The following is a 21,397-nucleotide window of genomic DNA, read 5'->3' as shown; positions in this document are numbered from 1 at the left end:
CACGAGCCCCTCCTCCCCCCGTGCTCCCCTCCCTCAGGTATAGTCTGTGGACCATCACATCGGGACCCCCCTGGCTGCTCACTGAAAGTGCAGATGACTAGGCTGCCCCGGACCCAAGTGCGGACCTGGGGTCTGCACTTAACCAATTTTTCTTCATGCTAAATTTTGAAAATCACTTTGGTAGAAAGAATTAACGTTTCGAATAATATACATTGTGCATAGTGATCACTAATAAATACAGCCATCTGTCTTTGAAAATTAGGATAATCTTAAACATCAAGAGGTGGTTTAATCCATTTTCATTTACTTTACCATTTAACTTAAACTAGAATATTTGACTTTTCATACAATCTTAACTTTAAAGATGGTCACTTGCTATTTTACAGGCAGAAAATCCAGACTCATCTGGAGCGTACCCATTCTTCACTCTGTACCCAGCAGGCAAGCTGGGCCGGGAGGATGGAGGCCGGTGGCCTGCAGTGACCTCCGGTGGCCAAACACCACCCCCAACCCCACAGCCTGCTCCAGGCACAGTCACTTTACTTGCTTTTTGTTTTGTTTTACAACTTTTCCAGCACAGATTCTTCTAGCATTTACCTCTGACAGTTGCGTACCACTTTAGGACTGTTCCTGTAACTGGGTGAAGCGCAAAGAACTGCTTCACTCCACTCAGAACTTGAGGAGCGGAGACTCTGTGTTTTCCTTGTCAGCCTCCGGGCTCAGCAGGATCAGAGGGGAAGCCAAGTCTATGAGCTGCAGGAGAAAAGCCACACAGGTGAAGGGAGCGTCCGCGACCCTCTTCCCGGCCCACAGACCCCGAAGGACTGGCTCTCTGAAGCCGGGGCTGCCTGCGGCTGGTTCCCCACGGTTTGGCCAAAGTACTGGGTGAACTTGGCTCAGGCCCAGAGGAAAGGCACCTTGACCGCCACGCTGAAGCAGCTGGAGGGAGGCAGCGGCACACCCAGAAGAGCTCTGAGTCCCTCTGGCGTTTCTGCTCCCTGTTAAGCGCTGGGGGCCGTGGCCCCAGAAGGGCTCCGTCAAGATGCCTCCTTGGCACTCACGCTGCTGAGGGTGAGGCGAGCCAAGCCACGCGGCCCTCGGAAGCCCCAGCGGCCACTCTCCAGGGTCACCATGACGTGCCTGAGCATCAAGCCCAGCAGAGACCACCCGAGGCCAGAGCCAGCAAGCCCTGCACAGCTCACCTGTCCCACCTCGTCGGGGGGCTTGGCCACAGCCTTCCTATTTGCCTCTGGGGTGTTTGCCAGGAGGTCGACGAGGGGCCCGCTTCCAGACCGCAGGGCCACAACTGCCTCGGGGCTCCTGCAGAAGTCAATGAGCGGGCGGCCGTCCAGGGCGGTGTCGAGAGCCTCCCCGGCGAGGCTGAGCTGATCCAGTTTGAAATCCACGAGGAGAGCCTGGACAACACACTATAGTGAAGGGCCCTCCCAGCGTCTTCCGTCAGCCCTGGGGAAAGCAGGTGGGCTCTGCCTAGGCCCCGGGGGCTGCTGGTCTGGAGGCCTAAGGAAGGAGGCTGGGATGGCCCCGGCAGGCCGGGCTGTGGTGTGTGAGCACCGAGGATTCCCCTCCTGCCAGTGGTCAACATGGGAAGCCCCTCCCCTATGAATCCCCGTCCTGGCTTCCCACCCCTCCCATGAACCCCGGGAGGTGTCCTGCCCCGATGTCAGACACAGGGAGATGCAGCTTCTGTCTCCTCCAGGGGAGGAGGTCCCACGGCCTCCCGCCTCCCAGCTGTGGCCCAGCTGACACCACAGGCCCAGGGCCACAGGCGATGTCCTCGGTCACCTGCAGGGCGCAGGACCGCATGCGTCGGCCCCGCCTGCACCCCTCACCTCACTGGGGGCTGCGGCTTCAGGGGACTGCTCTCTGTCCAGGGGAGGAGGTCCCATGGCCTCCCACCTCCCAGCCGGGGCCCGGGGCCACAGGCGATGTCCTTGGTCACCCGCAGGGCCCAGGCCCGCACACGGCGGCCCCACCTGCGCCCTCACCTCACTGGGGGCTGCGGCTTCGGGGGGCTGCTCTCCGTCCAGGGTGACTTCTGTGGTGAAACTTTGTGAAAAAGTAAAATCGCTCTTTTCTGGAGAAAAGTCCAGTGCCTGTGGCACAGCAGACAGAGGTGAGCAGCTGCCGTCAGGGGACAAATCGGGGCGCCTGGATACAGGCTGGCCATCGCCCTCCCCGGCGGGCGCAGTTCTGCAGAGAGAACAGAGCATCCGTCAGGACGCTCCACACGGCGCTCTCGTCTGCCTGTGACCCGGGCGGACCGTGGTGGGAGTGGAAGCGGCGTCCGGTAGAGAGCGGACCCCCCAGCACAGTCACTTGAGGTTTTACAAATTGGAGATGAATGGACTGCAGCCTTTAACTCTCACCTCAACATGGATTTTTTCCGGGGCTCAGAAGAGAGTCGCCGAGCAGATGCAGGCAGGGGAGAAGCCAGAAGCCTGGGCACAGTTGTGGGGGTTGCCAGAGGGAGGCTGGAGAGCCGGCGGCCAGCAGGCGTGGGCAGGGCTGACAGGCGCCTCGTGCTCACGGGGGTCCTCACGCTGCTGACAAGGCTCTGTGTGGCTGAGGACCACCTCATGGGAGTGCTGTGGGCCACCCTGGAAAGAGGAAAGCCTTCAGCAGAGATGACCCCAAACAAACACCCAACGGCTCAGCTGCACACCAACAGTAGAAGCCTGTGGCTTTAACGTGGAAGGCTCAGGCCATTGAGGCCCGTTAGAGCCCTGGGTGGCGGGGGGCACAGCACCACCCCCTGGGAGCCCTGGGGTGGGCTTTGGTTCCTCAGCGGGCCCATGTGAGGTTCCGCTCTGGTTTGGCTGCACATTAGGGGCGGAACCAGGAGGCACTGCGTGGGAGTTCATGGGGCTCCGAGTCCCCTCCTGCTGGCACTCCTGTTTCCACGAGGGAGTCCAGGCCCAGGCAGCCCAGTGGGGTCATGCAGTCTCCCAGTGAGCTCCCGCTCCGAGTTCAAGGCCCCTGAGCCGAGTGAGCACAGGCGAGTGGGCTGGGCGCCAGGTTCCCCACCCGTCTCTCCTTCCCGCCCTGGCCGTCCGCTCCGGTCTGGCTCTGACCCCGCGTGCGTGGCGGGGAGGCGGCCCAGCATGGCTGGGGCTGGGAGGGGAGGCCTGGCCCAGCCCCAGGAAGTGCCTGCCGAGTTCACGTACAAGCAGAGGCAGGCCCAGAGCCCTGGAGAGCCGGGGGGAGGCCAGGCTGGCCCGGGGCAGAGCCGGGAGGGGGCCCCGCCCCGGGGCTTGTCCTGCCCGAATCTCCCGGAGGGGTCCGAGGCCGCACTCCCCCTCTGCTCAGGGGCACTGGCACCAGGACCCTGCCCTGGGTGCGGCATGCCCGAGGGTCGGGTGACCTCACTGTACCCCGTCCCCAGCTGATGGGCACAGGACTGAGGGGCCGGGTCCCTCCTCTGGGACAGCACTTGGAGCTGGGGAGGGCAGGGGTGTGGACGGAGCTGCCCGCCCCCTCGGGGGGGAATGCCCTCTGTGTGAAGGGCCCCCAGGAGTGCACACGTGCATGGGGCGTGTGCTGTGTGTGCACGCGTGCCTGTGCGTTCTCTTCCTGTTTGCCTGGTTCCATTCCCACTGGGCAGATGAGGAAACGAGGCCAGCAACCTTCCACAGGCCGCATGAGATGCTGACCAGGCAGCGGCAGCCCCGGGACCCAAACCCAAGCCTGAGCCAGGCCGGCGGTCTTCAGCCGCAGCACACGGGGATCACCTGAGACCTGCAGGCCCTCGGCTCCACCCAGACCGACCGAGCGGAACCTCCGAGGAGGGTGGGCGGTCTGGTCTAGCCAGAGACCCGAACGGCAGGGCTGAGGACCGGCAGCCCTGCCCCAGGGGCCAGTCTGTGCCGCCGCCAACCTCAAGGGACACCATGGCGGCTCAGGAGACCAGGCTCAGGCCAGGCCCGCGGGGCCAGGCTGGGGGGCCCCACACGTCAGAGGACACGCTCTCAGAGGTCACCGGGGACGTGGCTTGTTCTCGTAAGAAGAGAGGAAGTAGACAGACTCGTACCTCCCCACCGATGTGCAGGACTGTGGCCGCTGTGCCCGACAGGACTTCGGCGTCGCACCGGCTGGGGGCTCACCTGAGATGAGACAGGAAGTGAGCGGTCAGGCAGCCGGGAAACACCACCTTCACTGCACAGACAGCCTCCTCTAAGCGTCTCTGTCCTCCCAAGTTGCAGGAAAACCTGCGGCCCCAGAGTGCAGGGGGACACGTCCCCCCTTCCTGGGGATGCAGCCAGGGACCAGCAGGTGCAGAAGAGGAAGAGCTCTGGTCCCACCACTGCCCTCAGCCTAGCTGACCCCCCAATGGGGACGGAGCACTCGGCAGATGACCCTCTCAGAACTCCCATGAGCCCCCTGCGGCAGGGCTAACGGGGAGTTGGAGGAAGGTTCCAGGCGGGCCCCACGGAGCCTGCCACCACCTCTGCTCTTGGGAACTGGGATGGCCCAGGGTCATCACAAGACACAGCGGTATTTACGTGCCATCTGGCGGCTGACAAGGGTTTCATGTGATCTCACCTGGTCACGGGGCGACGACAAGCGGGCTCAGAGGACCAAGCCCAGGGCCACCGTTCACGGGACCGAGTCCCAGACTCACCCGGGGCCAAGGCTCAGGTGCCAAGCCCCGGGTAGCAGCCTGCTGTCTTGGAGACCACGGGCAGAGGCCATGACATCCCCAGAGGGGAAGGCAGCCCGGGTCCCCGAGGAACCGGGAGAGGCCCGGGCCAGGGCCCCCCATCTCAGAGCAGCCTACGGTGGCCCCCACGCGACAGGCCCGCTCCCTGCCCCGGCCCACGTCCCTGCGCCTCTTCACAGCAGGACCTCAGAGCGCCTCCTGGACACGCTCATACCCACCCCCCACCTCCTGTCCCCTGTAGAAGCTGATCTTATCAACACGCTGTAAAAGCCACCCCACCTCCAACCTGTTTCCTGAGACGTTCACCTTCTGCCTCTACGGTACACACCTTGCGGCTTCTTCAGACATCTCAACGGGAGCCCGGCTCCCGCGGGGTCCCCACCCCAGCCCACGCGGCCGCCCGGCGCCCAGGGTTTCTGTTTTGGCAGCGGAGTGTCTAAGAACAGCACACAGCCCACCGCCCCGCGGCCCCCGCCCACCCCACCTCCAGGGCTGAGAACTGCTTCCGCCTTTTGCTGCCTTCTTATCGGGCGTCCTGTGATAAGACATCCCTGCACACGGTTCAGGCCACCTCCTGAGGGAGCTGCGCTGACCAGCAAGCTGAGAGAACCTGTCTGTCTAAACTGTTCTCCAGCTTCCTCTATTCATGCCATTAAGCACAAGCTGGAATCAAGACTGCCCGGAGAAATGTCAATAACCTCAGATATGCAGATGACACCACCCTGATGGCAGAAAGTGAAGAGGAACTCAAAAGCCTCTTGATGAAAGTGAAAGAGGAGAGTGAAAAGGTTGGCTTAAAGCTCAACATTCAGAAAACGAAGATCATGGCATCCAATCCCATCATTTCATGGCAAACAGATGGGGAAACAGTGGCTGACTTTATTTTTCTGGGCTCCAAAATCACTGCAGATCGTGACTACAGCCATGAAATTAAGATGCTTACTCCTTGGAAGGAAAGTTATGACCAACCCAGACAGGATATTAAAAAGCAGAGACATTACTTTGCCAACAAAGGTCTGTCTAGTCAAGGCTATGGTTTTTCTAGTAGTCATGTATGGACGTGAAAGTTGGACTGTAAAGAAAGCTGAGCACAGAAGAATTGATGCTTTTGAACTGTGGTGTTGGGGCGGACTCTTGAGAGTCCCTTGGACTGCAAGGAGATCCAACCAGTCCATCCTAAAGGAGATCAGTTCATTGGAAGGACTGATGTTGAAGCTGAAACTCCAATACTTGGGCCACCTGATGTGAAGAGCTGACTCATTGGAAAAGACCCTGATGCTAGGAAAGATTGAAGGCAGGAGGAGAAGGGGACAACAGAGGATGGGATGGTTGGATGGTGTCACCTACTCAATGGACATGAGTTTGAGTAGACTCAGGGAGTTGGTGATGGACAGGGAGGCCTGGCGTGCTGCAGTCCATGGGGTCGCAAAGAGACACGACTGAGCGACTGAACTGAACTGATACTTATGATCTGCCAGTGTACTTACCTGACTGCATTTCTTATCTTTTACTAGAAAAATGTAAGTTCCATCAGTAGGAGCTATCTTACCATGATGTCCCTTGTACCCAAGACTGCCGAACAATGGACAACGCTCAACAGATGGCTCACTCCTTTTCGGGGAGGGGCGGGGGGGGGGGCGCATGGCATGTGACAGCTCCCTGAGCAGGGATTAAGCCTGCACCACATGCTGTGGGAGCACAGAGGCTCAACCACTGGGCCAGGGAAGCCCCAGCGTGGCTCATTCTTCATGAGCAGGGGCTCCAGTGAGGTTTTCTGGTGCTAACAGCCACCTGAGTTGGCCAGCAAAGCTGACTTCAACATCCTGAAGCCGCTAGACAGCACATGCTTGAGAGAGGAAGCCAGAACCACCCCGGCCTTTCGTCAGCGTTGTGCAGCCTCCTGCGTGACACACATTCCTCGGATGAGCTCACCCTGACCAGACGCCGCACCTACCAGACACCACATGGGGCCTCTTGCCCGGTGGCCCCGGCAGGACGCTGCGGCAGGTGGGGAGAGCCCGAGGAGGCTGGAACTGGGAGCAGCAGAGGACGAGACAGGAGGGAGTCAGAGAAGAGAGGACTAGAGAGAGAAGCTCTGGGAGCCCGAGAGGGACCCCAAGTCCCGGGTGTGCAGTGAGCAGCGGCGCGTGGGTCAAGAGCGAGCGCCGGGAATGCTGCCTCATCACAGGGCTGGGGAGCACACCCAGCAACTGGCCAGAGGGGACACGGCACAGGCAGGAGGGGCTTGGAAGGGCCGCACGTTGGAAAGGCCGAGACCCCACCATCAGAGCTCTAAAGGCAGCCTTGAATGAATCAAGTTCTCCTGAAACCTAACTGCCTGTCAAAGCAAGGTTCAACTCCTTCAAGTCCAGACATGCAGAAAACTTATGATGTCTAACAGACAATAAAAAATCATTAGACATGTGAAGCAGCAGGAACACGTGACCATCACCAGGAAAAAAATTAGTCAATAGAAACAGGCCCAAAATGATACAGAGAATGGAATTAGGACAAAGAGACTTTAAAGCAACCACTGTAGATACGTTCAAGAATTCACAGGAAAACAGAAACACCATGAGGACAAAAAAAAAGGGAGACTGTAAGGTCAGAAATGAAAATTTAGCTGGATGGACTAAGAGCAGATTAGACTTACTGTGGAAAAAACAGACACGTGCGCGTGCAGACAGGCCAGCAGAAATGAGCCAAACGGAAGCACAGAGGACGGTGGGGGATGAAGCTCGAGTGGCCGGGGGACGGAGCTCGAGCGACCCGGGGAGAGCACAAGAAGGCCTCTGACACAGCGACTGGAGTCCCAGGGCCGGGCGGGCAAGGAAGCGTGGTGAAGAGACAGTGGCTACAGTTTCCCAGACCCAATTTAAAATATCAACCCACAGAACAAAGGAGCTCAAGAACGCCCAAGCAGGGTAAACACAAAGGAAGCCACACAAAAATACATTAGTAACCAAAACCCTGAAAGTAACAACAGGAAGTCTTAAGAGTAGCCATGGAACACCGATATGTTTACACAGAGGGGATTAATTCAAGAAATTCACCAACTAATCCAAACCTACAAAAATTAAAAGACATATAAAATGCTTTATAAGAAATGAAAGCAATCACCATCACCAAAACTAATAATTATCTGAACTTTAAATATAATTTGTTCACTATTTTAAAAACATGTTAAAGTTTATCTATGACTTACCAGTAGAAAAGCTGGGAATTTTAAATTGATTCGTAGGGGTAGGCACAGCCTTTGTCTTGGAGTTTAGGCAGGAATCACGCCTTCTTGTACTCCCGGTCTTATCCCTTTGAGAAGACTGTGACCAACCACAATGAGAGCTTGGCCCAGGGCCTCCCTGTCCCGGGGTCTGGGGCTGGGGGAGAGATGCTCTGGGAGGCCCCCTGGGCTGCTCCGCTGCCCACTCCGCAGCCCCTGGCCTCTGGCTTTGCCTGCAGGCCACGCCCCCGGGGCCCGCCTTCAGGGACGGCCGTGGCAGGGTGAGCCCCGTTCTGCCTGTCTGGCTGGAGCTTGATCGGGCACTGTCCGCAGAGATGGCTGGACGTTCACTTGGTTCAGCTGGAAGAGGAGACAGGAAAGCTGGTTGTCACTCAAGCTGATGCTGTGTTTAAATGATGGAGTTATTTAACACACACACACAAGATATGCTATCTTCAGCGTGCCTACCTCAGAATGTGGAAAAGAAAGCAACTTATTTCTATCATGGTGATTTCCATATTAAAAAATACGACATAGGAACAATATTCTGCATGTCCACCAGGCAACATCCTCAAACACAAGGCAACCCGGGTCGCTCGTGGCTTAGTCGCTCGTGTGATCCAAGGCGCTGATTCTAGACACGATCACCAAGATGTACAAGGATGCACAAACTCAAGCTCTCTTGCCCTCACTGACTATGTCGACAGCAGAGCCCTATCCCAGCAGAGCAGGTGAAGACGGACAGTCTGGTCAGATGCCCCACCTGGCCAACCAGGGGTGCGGGCAGGGAGACGCGGAGAGCAGAGGCTCCTTACTGGTCAGTTCCTTTCAGCCACAGGGAGGCTGGGTCCTGTCAGTTACCAGGACTACTTAAATGAGCTGGGTGAAAATACGCAGCTGCCAAAATAGCGGACACAGAGGCCAACCTGGTGAAAGGTTCTTAAAGAGAAATTTAGGAGAAGGACTAAACCGCAGCCCACGTCAAACAGTGTGTAAGGCTCACAGCGCTCTCCCCACCACACTGACGGTCAGATCCCCATCAGATCTGACCCTGGGGATTTTGCCACGGAAAACAGAGGAACACACACTCACCAAAAGGCCACCCCCAGCCTGTCTCAAACTTTCCCAGAGGTAGGCTCAGAAATCATAGACAGAACTGGTGCTGATGCCTGAACCAACACAGCCAGACTCACAGCGCCTAGTGTAACAAAACTTCGTTTCCCTCAACACGCGCCGCGCTCCAGACACGGGGCCTGGTGGTCCTCAGGCAGGCAGAGACACTGAGAGGGCGGGGCCACCCCCCACCCCCCACCCCCCCGGCCCCCCGGTTTGTAAAGGTACAGATGCAACTTCAGTTCTCCTGACCACCCAGGCGGTCAGGGCCCCAGATCAGACCGGCCTCGCTCCAGAGGAGAGACTTCTCACGTCTGTGTACAAAACGCAGGCTGTGCTGCCCAGCTTAGAGCCTACCCAGCAAATCTGCTTTGAACAAGGTTTTAGTCCTTGAGGGCAGGAGGCCGCGTGACTTCCCACAGCCTCCTAGGGTTTCTCCCCTTTACCAGCAGATGGCACCCTCGGCTTGGAAAGACAGCAAAGTCGCCTGAGTTGAAACAGGTTTGAGCAGATTTAAACCAACACCCAGGCATTACGGCTCCTACGCCTACACTATCTGGAACAGCCCTACTTTAAGATCCTCCATTTGGTCACGTGGCTGAGGCTGGCCTCAGCGTCACGCCGGGCCCGTGGCACCAGCAGGGCACGCCCACCTTGTGATGGCCTGTGTTCAGTCATGTCTGACCCAGCGACCTCATGGACACAGCCTGCAAGGCTCCTCTGTCCATGGGACTTCCCAGGCCAGAATACTGAGAGGGCTGCCATTTCCTTCTCCAGGGGATCTTCCCAACCAAGGGATCAAGCCCAAGGCTCTTGCATCTCCTGCCTTGGCAGGCGGGTTCTTTACCTACAGAGCCACCCGTGACGGCTTAACTCAGCCGAGACTGAGAGCGTCCGCTGACCATGCCTCTCTGCGGAGAAGGGGAGGCACCTTGAGGACGGAGGCCCCAACAGTGTCCCCACCCCAGACCAGAGCAAGCCTTCCAGAGCCTGCGGCTGAGCTGAGTGGTTCTGGAAGTCTGGCAGGAGCACAGCGCTCAGGGCTGGCCTTACCTCTGCCGGTCACGGGAGAAGCACACGCAGCGGAGCTCAGGCCCGAGACGGACCCTGACGAGGCCCTTCCTGCCAGGCCGCCAGCACCCCCAGGAGGTTTTAGCATGGTTTTCTTCGGCCCGGACTGAAACAGAGATTTTGTTACCTACCCAAGACTTATTTCTGCAAAAGTCGGGGTTTTCAACAGTCTACAAGTTATCATCTCGAATCAGAGAAAGGCCGAGCAGTGCTCCCCGGTGTGGCCGCCAGGTTCCCTGTGGGAGGCGCACCGGGAGCCTGCTGACCGCGGGCGTGGGGCCTGGACCCCAGCCTGTGCACTCGATAGCTGCAGGGCCCAGTGTGGGCAAGCTTAGCAAGTACCACCAGGGACGTGGCACTTTCACAAGCACACAGAGCTCAGCGCTGGAAAACAAACGGCAAACATGAGGACGGTCGCCTCCACGCCCGGGAGGAGCTGTGGTTCTCAGAGCGGCGACAGCCCGTCTCCCCGGCGCACCAGCCCTGTGAGGGGAGCAGGGTCGTCTCTGCCATCAGACACCCCGATGTCAGCTCGGGGGGCCGACATTCCACGGTGCCCGCAGCTCCCCGGGGCAGCGGCCAGGCCCTCCCGTGTGCCAGGCCTCCGTGCCCTGCATTTCAGCACACCGCCCCTCCTGGATCCCGCCTTCAACCTCCTAAACCTTGATTTTGGTCCAGACGCATCCCACATCCCACATCCTCAAAGCTGCCCCTTACTCCCTGCACTCACAGGCCAATCCCCACCCCTGCCCCAGCCCCGGCCAACCCACCTTGTTCGGAACAGGGAGCGACCGCTTGCCTGGGACCAAGTGGCTTCCTGCGGCTGACATGCCAGCGACGTCCCGGGTGGTTCTGAGCTTGTCCGGGGGCATGCTGCTGTGGGCGTCCTTTTCGTTTTGGACTTTCATCCTGGGAGGACTAACTGGTTTCTGTCTTGTGGGCTGAAAATTGTAAATTGAAATGTGAGGACTGTCTAGTCTTCCACAACGTAGAGACACACAAAGGCTTCAATTAGAGGGCAGACACCATCCATCTTCCCAACATGCAGTCCTCAATCCATCAACAGGAGAGAAAAGAATATAGCGGTTCACCTCCTCCACCAAATTACCAGAGAATGATGATGGAGCCTGCTTCCTCATTAGAAACGGTAAAATAATACCAAGACAGACCATTGATAGCAGAGAACTCCTCCAGGGCTCGTCCTCAGTCAGGATTCTTATTTAAGGGTGATAATGAGGAAACTGGGTCTAGTTACACAAATTTTAAAATGCCGCACGGAAAGGAATCATTCATTAAATGGCCATGCCCTGTACCAGAGGAGCTGCTCAGCTCCAATAAATCTTCACCTAATACTCAAGGCCATTTTTCTTCAGCGAACAGAGCCCAACAAAGAATAAATTCCTCACTTTTAGGTACAAGGGCATTCGTGGAAGTGATTCATGCTTCCATAAATAACCCCTCATACTAAGAAGAGTTCATAAGAAGCAAAAGAAGCTCATAAAGCAGTAACCTTCTTTCTCCTTTACATCATTTTTTACATTGAGACATGCCTCACCTAAGTGAGGCCCACCGTTTACATCACCTTCTACACGGGGACATGCCTCTCTAAGTGAAGGCCCACCGTTTACATCACCTTCTACACGGGGACATGCCTCTCTAAGTGAGGGCCACCGTTTACATCACCTTCTACACGGGGACATGCCTCTCTAAGTGAGGCCCACCGTTTTAAAGCGTGCACGTCAGTGGTTTTCAGCATCCTGTCACAGGGTCACTTGACGACGTTTTTGTTGCCCCTAAAAGCCACTCCTGGCCGTCAGCACTCCTGGCACCTCCCAGCCGGCTGACCATGGACCCACTGTCTCCAGAGCAAGCCACGACTCGCCTGCTACGGTCACTTCCTGTAAATGAGACCGTACATGGGACCTTCTGCGCCTGGCTTCTTCCTCTGACCGTGTTGCCCAGGGTCACCCCCGTTTTCCGTGTGTCAGTCCAGCATTTCTTCATGGGCCGAAAGTACCCCACTGCACGCACAGATCGCATCTCCCTCGTCCAGTCATCAGCTGGTGGGCAACTCGATTGCTCCTGCTTTTCGGCTTTTATGAATGAAGCTGCTCTCAACACTGCTACACGGTCTCCGTGTGGACACATGCTTTCAGTTTTCTTGGGAACGTGCCCAAGTGGAACATGTGGAATTGCTGGATCATGTGATAATCCCGAGTTTAACTTTTCCAGGAACCGCCCAACTGTTTTTCCACAGAGGCTGCACCACTGCACGGCCCTATAGGCAATGCACGGGGATGCAATTTCTCCACGTCCTCATCAACACTTACTTTGTTTTTTTAATTCTCACTACAGCCATCCTGGGCTTTCCTCGTAGCTCAGTTGGTAATCATCTGCCTGCAATGCAGGAGACCCTGGTTTGATTCCTGGGTCGGGGAGATCCCCTGGAGAAGGAAATGGCAACCCACTCCAGTATTCTTGCCTGGAGAATCCCATGGACAGAGGAGCCTGGCGGGCCACAGTCCATGGGATCGCAAAGAATCAGACACGACTTAGCAACCACACCACCACCACAGTCATCCTAGCAGGTGTCTTGAAAAGACACATCTAGATGGTTCAATCAAGAGGTCCAGCCCTGTCTACAGGCAATCCTCACAGGTGACGGTGTGTCAGAGTCACTTTGCATAGAAACAACATGGGAAGTGACGGGGGTCCTTGGGTGACCTCAAACAGCTCAATGGTCCAGCTAACCCCTCACTGACCAAAACTCAGCTCTCTGGCAAAAGAGTGCTTCTTACGACCCAGAAAATTAAAGGATCCAGAATAGTCATGGGCTTCCCTGGTGGCTCAGACAGTAAAGAATCTGCCTGCAATGCAGGAGGCCTGGGTCCGATCCCCTGGTTGGGAAGATCCCCTGGAGGAGGGCATGGCCACTCACTCCAGTATTCTTGCCTGGAGAACTCCATGGACAGAGGAGCCTGGCGGGCTACAGTCCACGGGGGTGCGAAGAGCTGGACACGACTGGGTGGCTACGCACAGAACAGCTGAAATTACATCGCAGCCCAGGCCCTAAGTCTATGTGTCACCCACACAAACCCGGGCCCAAGTCCGGTGTCACACGTGGACTCACGCTGCTTTCATTCTGGAAAAGTCACTTCAGAAATTTACACCCAAAGGAAGAGGCATCTGCAAGACTACAGGACAGCTTCAGCCCTGGAGAAGCAGAGGCCACGCAGCCCCTCGAAGGGCCTCTGTGCAGACCCGCGCCCAGCCTGGTTCAGGTCTGGGCTCTGCTAGCAGGCAGTTGTGGGCTCAGGAGCCGCGCAGGGATCTTCTTTGCCTGTGCTGAGTGTTTTGCATGGACCTAACCCTAATGACAGCCCCGCGAAGCAACGCTCCTCTCTAACTGGCTGGGAGTGCTGAAGCCGGTGGCTAGGGCCGCAGAGCTGGGGACAGCACAGGGCAGGCTCCCAGCTCTCCCTCGCCGGCCCTGTGCTACCGCCCCTCCCTGAGCTCAGAGTCAGAGGAGGCAAACCCAGGTGATGGCCGCAGTCTGACCCCTACCCTGCTACCCACAAGCCGCTAGGACTCCCAGCTTCCTGGAGATGGCTAACAGCACCCCAAAGGCACACGTGTCCCCCACCACATGCCAGAGCAGCACCTCCACTCATGTCTGGGAGGAAGGCAATCTAAACACATTCATGGCTCAGAGGGAGACTCACGGCCACCCAGAAGGGGGATCTGGGGAAGAAGCTGCTGTTAACGCACCCAAAACCCCTACCGGGAGCGGGGAGCGGGCAGGTGGGTGAGAGGGAATGTCCAGCGCTGTCACAAAACGGAAGGGAAGACCTCAAACGGGATGGAGGACGAGGTGTCCTTGAGTCACCGAGATAGGGGCCCAGCCCTGCCTGTGCCGCCCTGCCTGGCTCCCCACGCCATGGACACAGCGCCTTCTGAGCTTCCCATGCCAGCATCTCTGAGCCTTCCCTCCAAGTAAGACATCCCCAGGCTCCCCCCACAGTGGTCTGTTCCTGGGCATAAACCTGGAGGGCTTGGAAGCAAGGCAGCGTCTGGCCCCCGGATAAAAGTGCTGGGGGTGCTGGAGGTGGGGGGCTACCTTCTCCACGGTCGAGTGAAGGCTCTTTCCTCGAAGGGACGAGGTTCGGGGCGGCAGCAACTTGCTGGTGACCTTCTTCTGAGCCCCGGCCTGGTTCGGAGGCTGAGCAGCACTGGACTCTGCTGGCAGGGAAGGGCACGAGGCGGGCGGCAGCCCCGAGGTCTCGGGGCAGCTGGTCTGGGCAGGAGCGGCCGGCGGGGCTGCACTAGAGGCGGGCTGAGTGCCCCGGAGCAGCGGTGCCCTCCAGAGGTCATCCGACAGGCAGTATGTCTCCCGCTTAAGTGACTTGGGGCTTTTCTTCGCTTCGTTTTCTCTATCGAAGAGGTTTATTTTGAGTTTAGCCTCCTGTATGAACCCTTCCACTCCCTGGCCCCCGGGGTCTGCGGGCTGGGCAGCCGGGGCCGCCTTGGTTCTGCCGTTGCTTTGTATCTGGAAGGCCAGTAAGTGAGCTTCTTTGTAAACTTCCACAAACTTTTCCCCCGTGAGCGGACTCCAGGTGAAGTGTCTTTCAGAAGCTGGCAGAGGAGGTTCTTCGGGAAGCTGATTATTTAATTCTAAGCTGGCAGCAATACACCTTTCTTTATGGCCAATTGGTCCAAAAAAGACTTCATCCTCTTCATTGGCACTATGTTAAAAGAAAAGGATTAGTAACAACATTGGCATCACACGAAAGGCTTGACTGAACGTGGTTACACCAAGGCAAGGGGAGAAAACTCATTTTTTTTACCTTGAAGAAGACAACGAAAGGTCGAAGTCAAACTTTTCATCAGCCAACAGAAGAATGTCTGGGGAGGAAAAAGTCAGCCATTACCTTAGGGGTGGGCTGATAATGAGCAAACATCACCAGTCTCCACAGCGATCAAAACTCTTTTCAAATTTAACTTCTCCAATGTGACAGCAGTATTTTAATAATCACATTTTCTCAAGGAGCTCTAGATTATCTTAATTTTTCCTTAAAAAAAAAAAACAAACAGCATCAGCCATTCTGTGTTCGCTAAGCTGCCATCAAAGCCCAAGTCCTTGTTTTTAAGTCCTTACATTAAAGACATGATCTAAAATGCATTCACTCAGTCATTTGATTAGCTTTGCAAGACGCAGTCTGTCATTTTCTGGTACAGAACATTTTCAAAAGACCACCTGCCTCAGCTCCCCCACTCCACAGTCACAGACTACAGCTAGTCCTCTTTCAAAAGCCAATTCAGCGCCCCTCACAGGCACAGGAGGGGCCCCATGCACACCTGAGGACCATCACCTCTCCCTGGAGCCCGTCCTGAATGCTGGATAAAGCGCCACTGACATCCTGTGTACACAGGGCTGAGCCCCTGGGCGAGGGCACCCCTTGGCTGGGGCCACCGCTCCCTGCCCCAGCTCCACACCCTGCTCTAGGTCTGCCTCCCTTAGGGCTTCGTGGGCCTGCCCCAGGCCCGGACTTACGTCTGCCTGAGCATCACCATCCTGTAAGTAAGTGTCTCTCGACCTTCTGTGGCCCCACCTAGCCTGGAAGCTCCGAAACAGTAAATGTCTAGTACTCTCCCGAACTCCACCTCACAGTCTGGACACTTAGCAAATATTTCTCAAAAAGCAATGAACTGGGGATTCCCTGGTGGCCCAGTGGTTAAAAATCTGCCTTAACCAACACTAGGCAACATTGACCAACAAGTGAACAAAAGCAAAGAATGTGGAGGTTAAAACTGCCACCACGCACAGACGCTCTGATTACATACAAGAAATAGCAAGAAAATCAGCCGAAACTACTATAAATTGTGAAAGAATAAAAGCAAATGTCTGAAGACAAAATTATTATAGGACAAATCAACAGCTTTAATATCTAAAAAGAGCAGAAGATATAATGGAAGAAAAGACCCTATATACTATACACCAAAGAATGCAAAACGCCTGTGAGTTAACAAGAACTATGCAAGATGGATATAAAGAAAATTTAGCGCGTCATAAAAGTAACATATCAGATAAAAGGGGAAAACGCGTTATTCAATGAACGGTATTGAGATAAACTGGATAGTCCTCTGAGAGGGAGAAATATATGCACCTGAAGTTTGACCCATAGCTCATAGACTATACCAGGACAGATCCCCAAAAGGTCCAAGACTTAACTGGAAAAACGAAACCCAAAAGGAACAAGAAACCACGGGGAAATCGCTGTACAGCCTGGAGCGCGGAGGTCTAACTCTGACACCACAGGGAAATCTCTGTATAGCCTGGAGTGCAAAGGTCTAACTCTGACACTGTGCTGGAAGCCATAAAGCAACAGGTTGATAGCCCAATATATTAAAGATGTAACGTCTCGCGTGACAAAAACCACCGCAAGCAGAGCTGGCAGGAGCAGCAGACAGGGAAGAGAACACGGGCGGTCCCATCGCAAGGGCTGCTGGCGAGCGCCCCACACACGGGAAGAGCAGGCAAAGGACAGGAGCAAAGCGAGGCACGGGGGCGAAAGGGGACGTTCTGAAACGCACGACCGGAAGCTCAGTCACACTCAAAAGCAAGAGCCATGAAAAATTCAGAGACGGCCAGGACTCCAGTTTTCACTGGTAAGACTGTTGAAAATCTAAGTTTGATTTGTAAGTTACTACAGCTCTACGGAGGGTAGCCTGACAGTACCTACCAAGAAAGAAACGCACACACCCTGACGGGAAGCCTACTGCTGCTGTCAAATACCCCACCTGGTTTACTGCAGCAGCATTTGCAATGGCGAGACACCAGCCACAAAGCCAAGTTCCCCGATGGCAGATAAGCGCACAGCACAGCCCCACAGTGGAATGCAAGAAGACCTGGGCTCGGGGAAGAGCAGCAACACTTCCTATATTGATACACAGAGCTCATCAAGATAAATTAGAGGCAAAACCCAAGATGGTGCCCAGGGTTCTACCTGCTATAGAAGAGGGGGGCTGGACTGACACGTGCACAAGTCAGGTCTGGACTGCCCAGGAGGCCGAGGTCAGTGGCCTCTGGAGGTGGTAACTGGGCAGCGGAGGGGCAGAAAGGAGGAGGAGATGGACTCCTCACTTTCCAATGTGCCTAAAACCTAGGGAGTCAGTTTCATGGGTCACTACCAGAAAATTCCAAACATCTGCTGTAGGGAAAGGAATCCTGGGCCGGGAGTCAAGGGAAAAGCCTTCCACACCAGGCTCCGCCACTGGCTCAGGGTGACCTGGGCTAGCTGCCCCCTCCATCCACTCTGCAGACATGGGCTGCATCCTCCGCTAGGTGCTCCTCGGGGGCACACTGTCCAGCGGGCACACACCTTGGAAGGTGGTGTGGGGAGGGGCCACCGGGAAGTGGGGACACCTCTGAGGCCAGTGGCTGGAGGAGGTGGAGACACAGGTCAGGTCAGATCCTGGGTGGCATCCAAGCCATGGCAAGCTTTTAATTTATTCAGAGTGCAACGGGAGCTATCGAAGGGTTTTAAGCAGAAGAGTGTTGTGCTCTAACTTTTGTTTTTAAAAGGCCACCCTGGTGGCCTATAGCACACCCTGGATGTGCTATAAAAGCAGCAGGCGGTATCTACTGAAATTACAGTGCACACACTGGCTAAAGTGCAAAATATACATGTAGGCGGCGGCGAGTTAATGCGGCTGAGACCAAGGTGGTGGCATTCGGGTGGAGCTGGAAAGAGGTAGATGGATCCAAAACACACCGTGGAAATGACAGTAACTGATGACTGAACAAATGCTTCACAACCTTCTCAGCTAGGTCAATGGACAGGCAATCGACTTCTATTACAGAGACAGTAGAGAAGGAAACGGCAACCCACTCCAGAATTCTTGCCTGGAGAATTCCATGGACAGAGGAGCCTGGTGGTCACAGTCCATGGGGTCACAGAGAGTCAGACAGAACTGAGTGATAACTTTCTTTTCACTTTTCACAAAGACAAAGAACCAGCCAAAAATGGGGTGGGAGGTGGGACCCGCTGAGTAAGAGGTGGGAGACATTCACGTGAAGACGCCAGCCAGCTAGGTGGATGCAAAGCCCAGAACTCAGAGGAGAGGCTGCACCCCAGACAAAACGTGGGCACCACCAGAAGATGGAAGGGTTAAAGGACTGTCTGAGAACCTGCAGGAGGGGAGGGGGAGTTCAGAGAGACCCCAGACCAGGTCCTGGGGAATTTGGCTTCAGAAGGTGGGACAGAATGAGAAGTCTGCAAACAGCTGGAGATATACCGGCCAGAGTGGACAGAAGGAAAAGCAACAAGCCAAGCTGGCCAAGTTTCCTGTAGGAGAAAAGGTCAAAAGTCACTGAAAGAACAGAAAAAATGACTGCGGATTTCGCAACACGGATGTGCTCAGTGACGGACAAAGGCAGTCTGGGTGAAGTGAGAGGGCAGAGAGGGTTCAGAGGGGTTGAAGGTTGTGGAAAAGAGCAGCGAAACAAGTGGGGAAAGTTCTTGCTCTGAAGTCTGGCTCTGAATGAGGCACACCGCAGCGGAGAGGGCGTGGAGCACGTGAGGGCAAGTCGGACAACGGGACCTATTTATACATCGGTGATGAGCGTGATGAGCATGAAGAACAGACAAGAAAAGATATAAAGATATAAAGGAGGGTGACACACAGAAGTCCTCAGGAAGCAGCAACAGGGGTTCGGCTGCATGTGGAGGAAAGGGAGGGCATACACGCGAGGGTGGAGGTCAGGCTGCAGCAGCAAACCCTGTTCTAGACCCGAGGAAGCGGCGCTGATGACTAGCAGTCTTGTGGTTGCTTCTGCAGAAGGGGGGTATTAAGGAGAAACTGGGGTACTCAGTCTCCCTGACTCGCACACATGTCGTGAAGACAAAGGCTATAAAGATGTCCCCACGCTTCAGCAGAAAAAGAGGGCAGGGCCCGTAACTCCTTTTGTGAGGCTGTGCTCTCACTTCACATTCACAGCAGACAGGAACAGAACAAGACAGCAAGGCTACAGGCCAGGCTGACTGGCCCGATGTGCTGGTAAAGATCCTGGACAAGTCTCAGCAAACAGACACCAGCAACCAGCCAAGAGGCAATATCAGCTCCACAGACCTGAGTGCCTACGGAGTATGTCAGGCCCTGGGGACACTGAAGTATATAGGACGGAGAAGAATCCCTGCTCCGCTAGAAGTCACAGCTGAGGGGTAAAGGGAATGTAGAAAACCCGGAAAAGAAAGAAGTCAGAGGAATGCAAAAACTCCGGGAAGACAGGGAGTTTACCGGGGCGCAGAGAGCGGGATGAGTACCGAATAAATAAACCAGCAAGTTCTCGCAGGAGCATTAAATCGACCTGCGTGTTCCCTGAGCCCCCCAGACCGACAGAGCTGCGGAGACAAGGACGTACCTTCCTTCTTGGGAGCCTCCATCTCCGCTTCTTGGGGGGGCCAGGCAGGCTGAAGGCACGTCGCTTCCTCCTTCCCCGGCCAGGGCTGTCAGAGGTCACAGCAAGGAGCAGGAGACAGAAGCGGGGCGGGTGTCGGAGCCGGGGTTCCCCTAGCCCCCCAGGGAAGCCCTCACCGTGCGGGCCACTGCAGCACCGGCTGGGCAGAGAGGGCCGGTTAGGGAGAGACCGCGAGGCCGGCAGAGGCCACCGCGGCCGCAGCCCAAGACCCTCCGCCCCGGGGCCCTCTCGCCTCTGGGCCGGCGCCATCCGAGGCACCCCGAACCGGGGCCCCGGATCCGGACAACCAGACCTCCCCGGCTGGGCTTCAAGCCGGGGGTCTTCGGCTTGAAGACCTCCTTCAGCCTCGCCGGAGCGCGCCAGGGGGGCCCCGCCGCCCCCGACCTGGCCCGACCCGCCCGCCCCGAGGACCGCTGACTGCCCCCCCTAGACAGAGCCGCACCCGAGTCGCCCGGCGACCCCCTTACCCCAGAGCCGCCGCGACATCCCAGCCGATGCGCCTGCGCCCTGGGTTTAAACGGGGCGCGCAGGAAGCGCTGCGGGCTGCTGATTGGCCGGTTTGAAAGGCCGCGGGGCCCGGTGCATCCTGGGGGTTGTAGTGAGAGCCGCAAGGAGAAGAAAAAAAAAAAAAAAAAAAGAGGGTGGCGCGCGTGCGCACTGTCGTGGCTCGCTGCGCGTGCCCGAGGTCCGGCCAGAGCCGGGCCACACTGGGCTGGGGGCCTTAGGGCTGGCCTGTGTCTCCGTAGGCTCGGCATCAGGACAGCTACGTGTCGCAGGGGACATGGTTACGACACCAGATCTCCATCCTTAAGTGAAGATCCAACCCCTATGGTAGGAAATAGGTGCATATGCCCGCTTCGTAGAGCTCTGCGGGTTCCTTCTGGGGGCAAGAGAACCCCGTCCCTGCCCGCGGAGCGCCCGGTGACTCTGGATGACCAGGCACCCCAGTTTATGCCCCTGGAGCACCCTGACACCTCGCTTCTATTTAGAGGCTCCCTCTGCAGCCTTCGGCCTCGCTCTTTGCGGTTGCCTTCACTTCTGACGTGCTGGGTACGCACCCCTCGACCCTCCTGAGCTTCTGTCCACCGGCTCCCTTCTGAGTTCCATCACCTGTTCAGGAGCCTACTTAACTGCAGAAGAGAGATGGGGCCAGACAGACCCAAGGCAAATCCCAGCTGCAGATACTGGTCACGAGCCCCGGGGTTGCAAGTAACAGAAGACCAGCCTCAAGTTGGCTTCAGAAAAAGAATTTATTGGCTGGAATTGGGAAGCCCAGGAGCAGCCCTGGCTGCAGGCGTGCATGGAGAGAGGGGCTTGAAGGAGGGCACTAGGTCGAACTGTCCCCCAGCAGCCACTCTGGGTCTTGCTCAGCTTCCCACAGGAGCCTTTATTGAGCCCACTCGCCCGGGGCCCCAGGCTTCCCTCTGCCTGCCGGGGCCTCCTGAAACAATGGCCGGCTTAGTGTGTGTGCTCAGCCCATGGTCCCAAGGCCTGGGTTCGCGTGATTCATGACCACAGGGCCACTGTGGCAAGAGCCCAGTGGGTCCTAGACTCAAGGGGTATTCACCCAGGTGTCAGATCCACACAGCCCTGGGGGTGTCTGCTGGGGGCCAGGGTCCCCAAACGCCCACTCCCAATCCCCCTCCCCCTGTATCATGTCAGCACGTGAGACTCGGTCAGTGAACACACCAATTGTTAATAACTCACTGCGGCTAACTGAATTCTGCCTTCATCCAGCTCTTCTCGTGGGCCCCTCCTCTCTTCTGTCAATGGCCTAGCTACTGTCGATTCTTTTCTTCCTGTCCCCAGTAGGATTCTGCTTCATTTTGTAATGCAC

General features: G+C 56.5%; 1 protein-coding gene across 2 annotated transcripts; it reads right to left on the bottom strand.

Moving 5' to 3' along the window:
• Window positions 1–282: 282 nt before the first annotated feature.
• On the bottom strand, window positions 283–20,082 carry GTSE1 (G2 and S-phase expressed 1). Of its 2 annotated transcripts, none has more exons than XM_012175787.3 (12): window positions 20,028–20,082; window positions 19,504–19,699; window positions 14,927–14,984; window positions 14,200–14,824; window positions 10,853–11,023; window positions 10,065–10,188; window positions 7,884–8,258; window positions 4,049–4,121; window positions 2,388–2,618; window positions 2,007–2,211; window positions 1,203–1,415; window positions 283–753 (listed from the first exon to the last, which is right to left on the bottom strand). In XM_012175787.3, exons 2-12 carry the CDS (start codon window positions 19,523–19,525, stop codon window positions 670–672), a joined length of 2,181 nt encoding a protein of 726 aa, XP_012031177.3. In that variant the 5' UTR covers window positions 19,526–19,699; window positions 20,028–20,082; the 3' UTR covers window positions 283–669. The 2 variants fall into 2 exon arrangements, with proteins under 2 accessions (XP_012031177.3, XP_042103822.1); XM_042247888.1 differs by having other exon boundaries at window positions 19,504–19,588.
• Window positions 20,083–21,397: the final 1,315 nt, after the last annotated feature.

This window comes from Ovis aries, chromosome 3, assembly GCF_016772045.2.
Source record: "Ovis aries strain OAR_USU_Benz2616 breed Rambouillet chromosome 3, ARS-UI_Ramb_v3.0, whole genome shotgun sequence".
Lineage (NCBI taxonomy): Eukaryota > Metazoa > Chordata > Mammalia > Artiodactyla > Bovidae > Ovis > Ovis aries.
The sequence above is the reverse complement of the archived record's forward strand: the minus strand, read 5'-3'. Positions and strand labels throughout refer to the sequence as shown.

Bases quoted from the DNA above. Each gene is read 5' to 3' on its own strand.
- GTSE1 (XM_012175787.3), bottom strand. From the start codon at position 19,525: ATGGAGGCTCCCAAGAAGGAAG. The intron at 14,825-14,926 runs GTAAAAAAAATG...CTTTTAACATAG, and splicing joins CTTTCGTTGTCTTCTTCAAG to TGCCAATGAAGAGGATGAAG. The intron at 2,212-2,387 runs GTGAGAGTTAAA...TTCTCTCTGCAG, and splicing joins CGGAAAAAATCCATGTTGAG to AACTGCGCCCGCCGGGGAGG.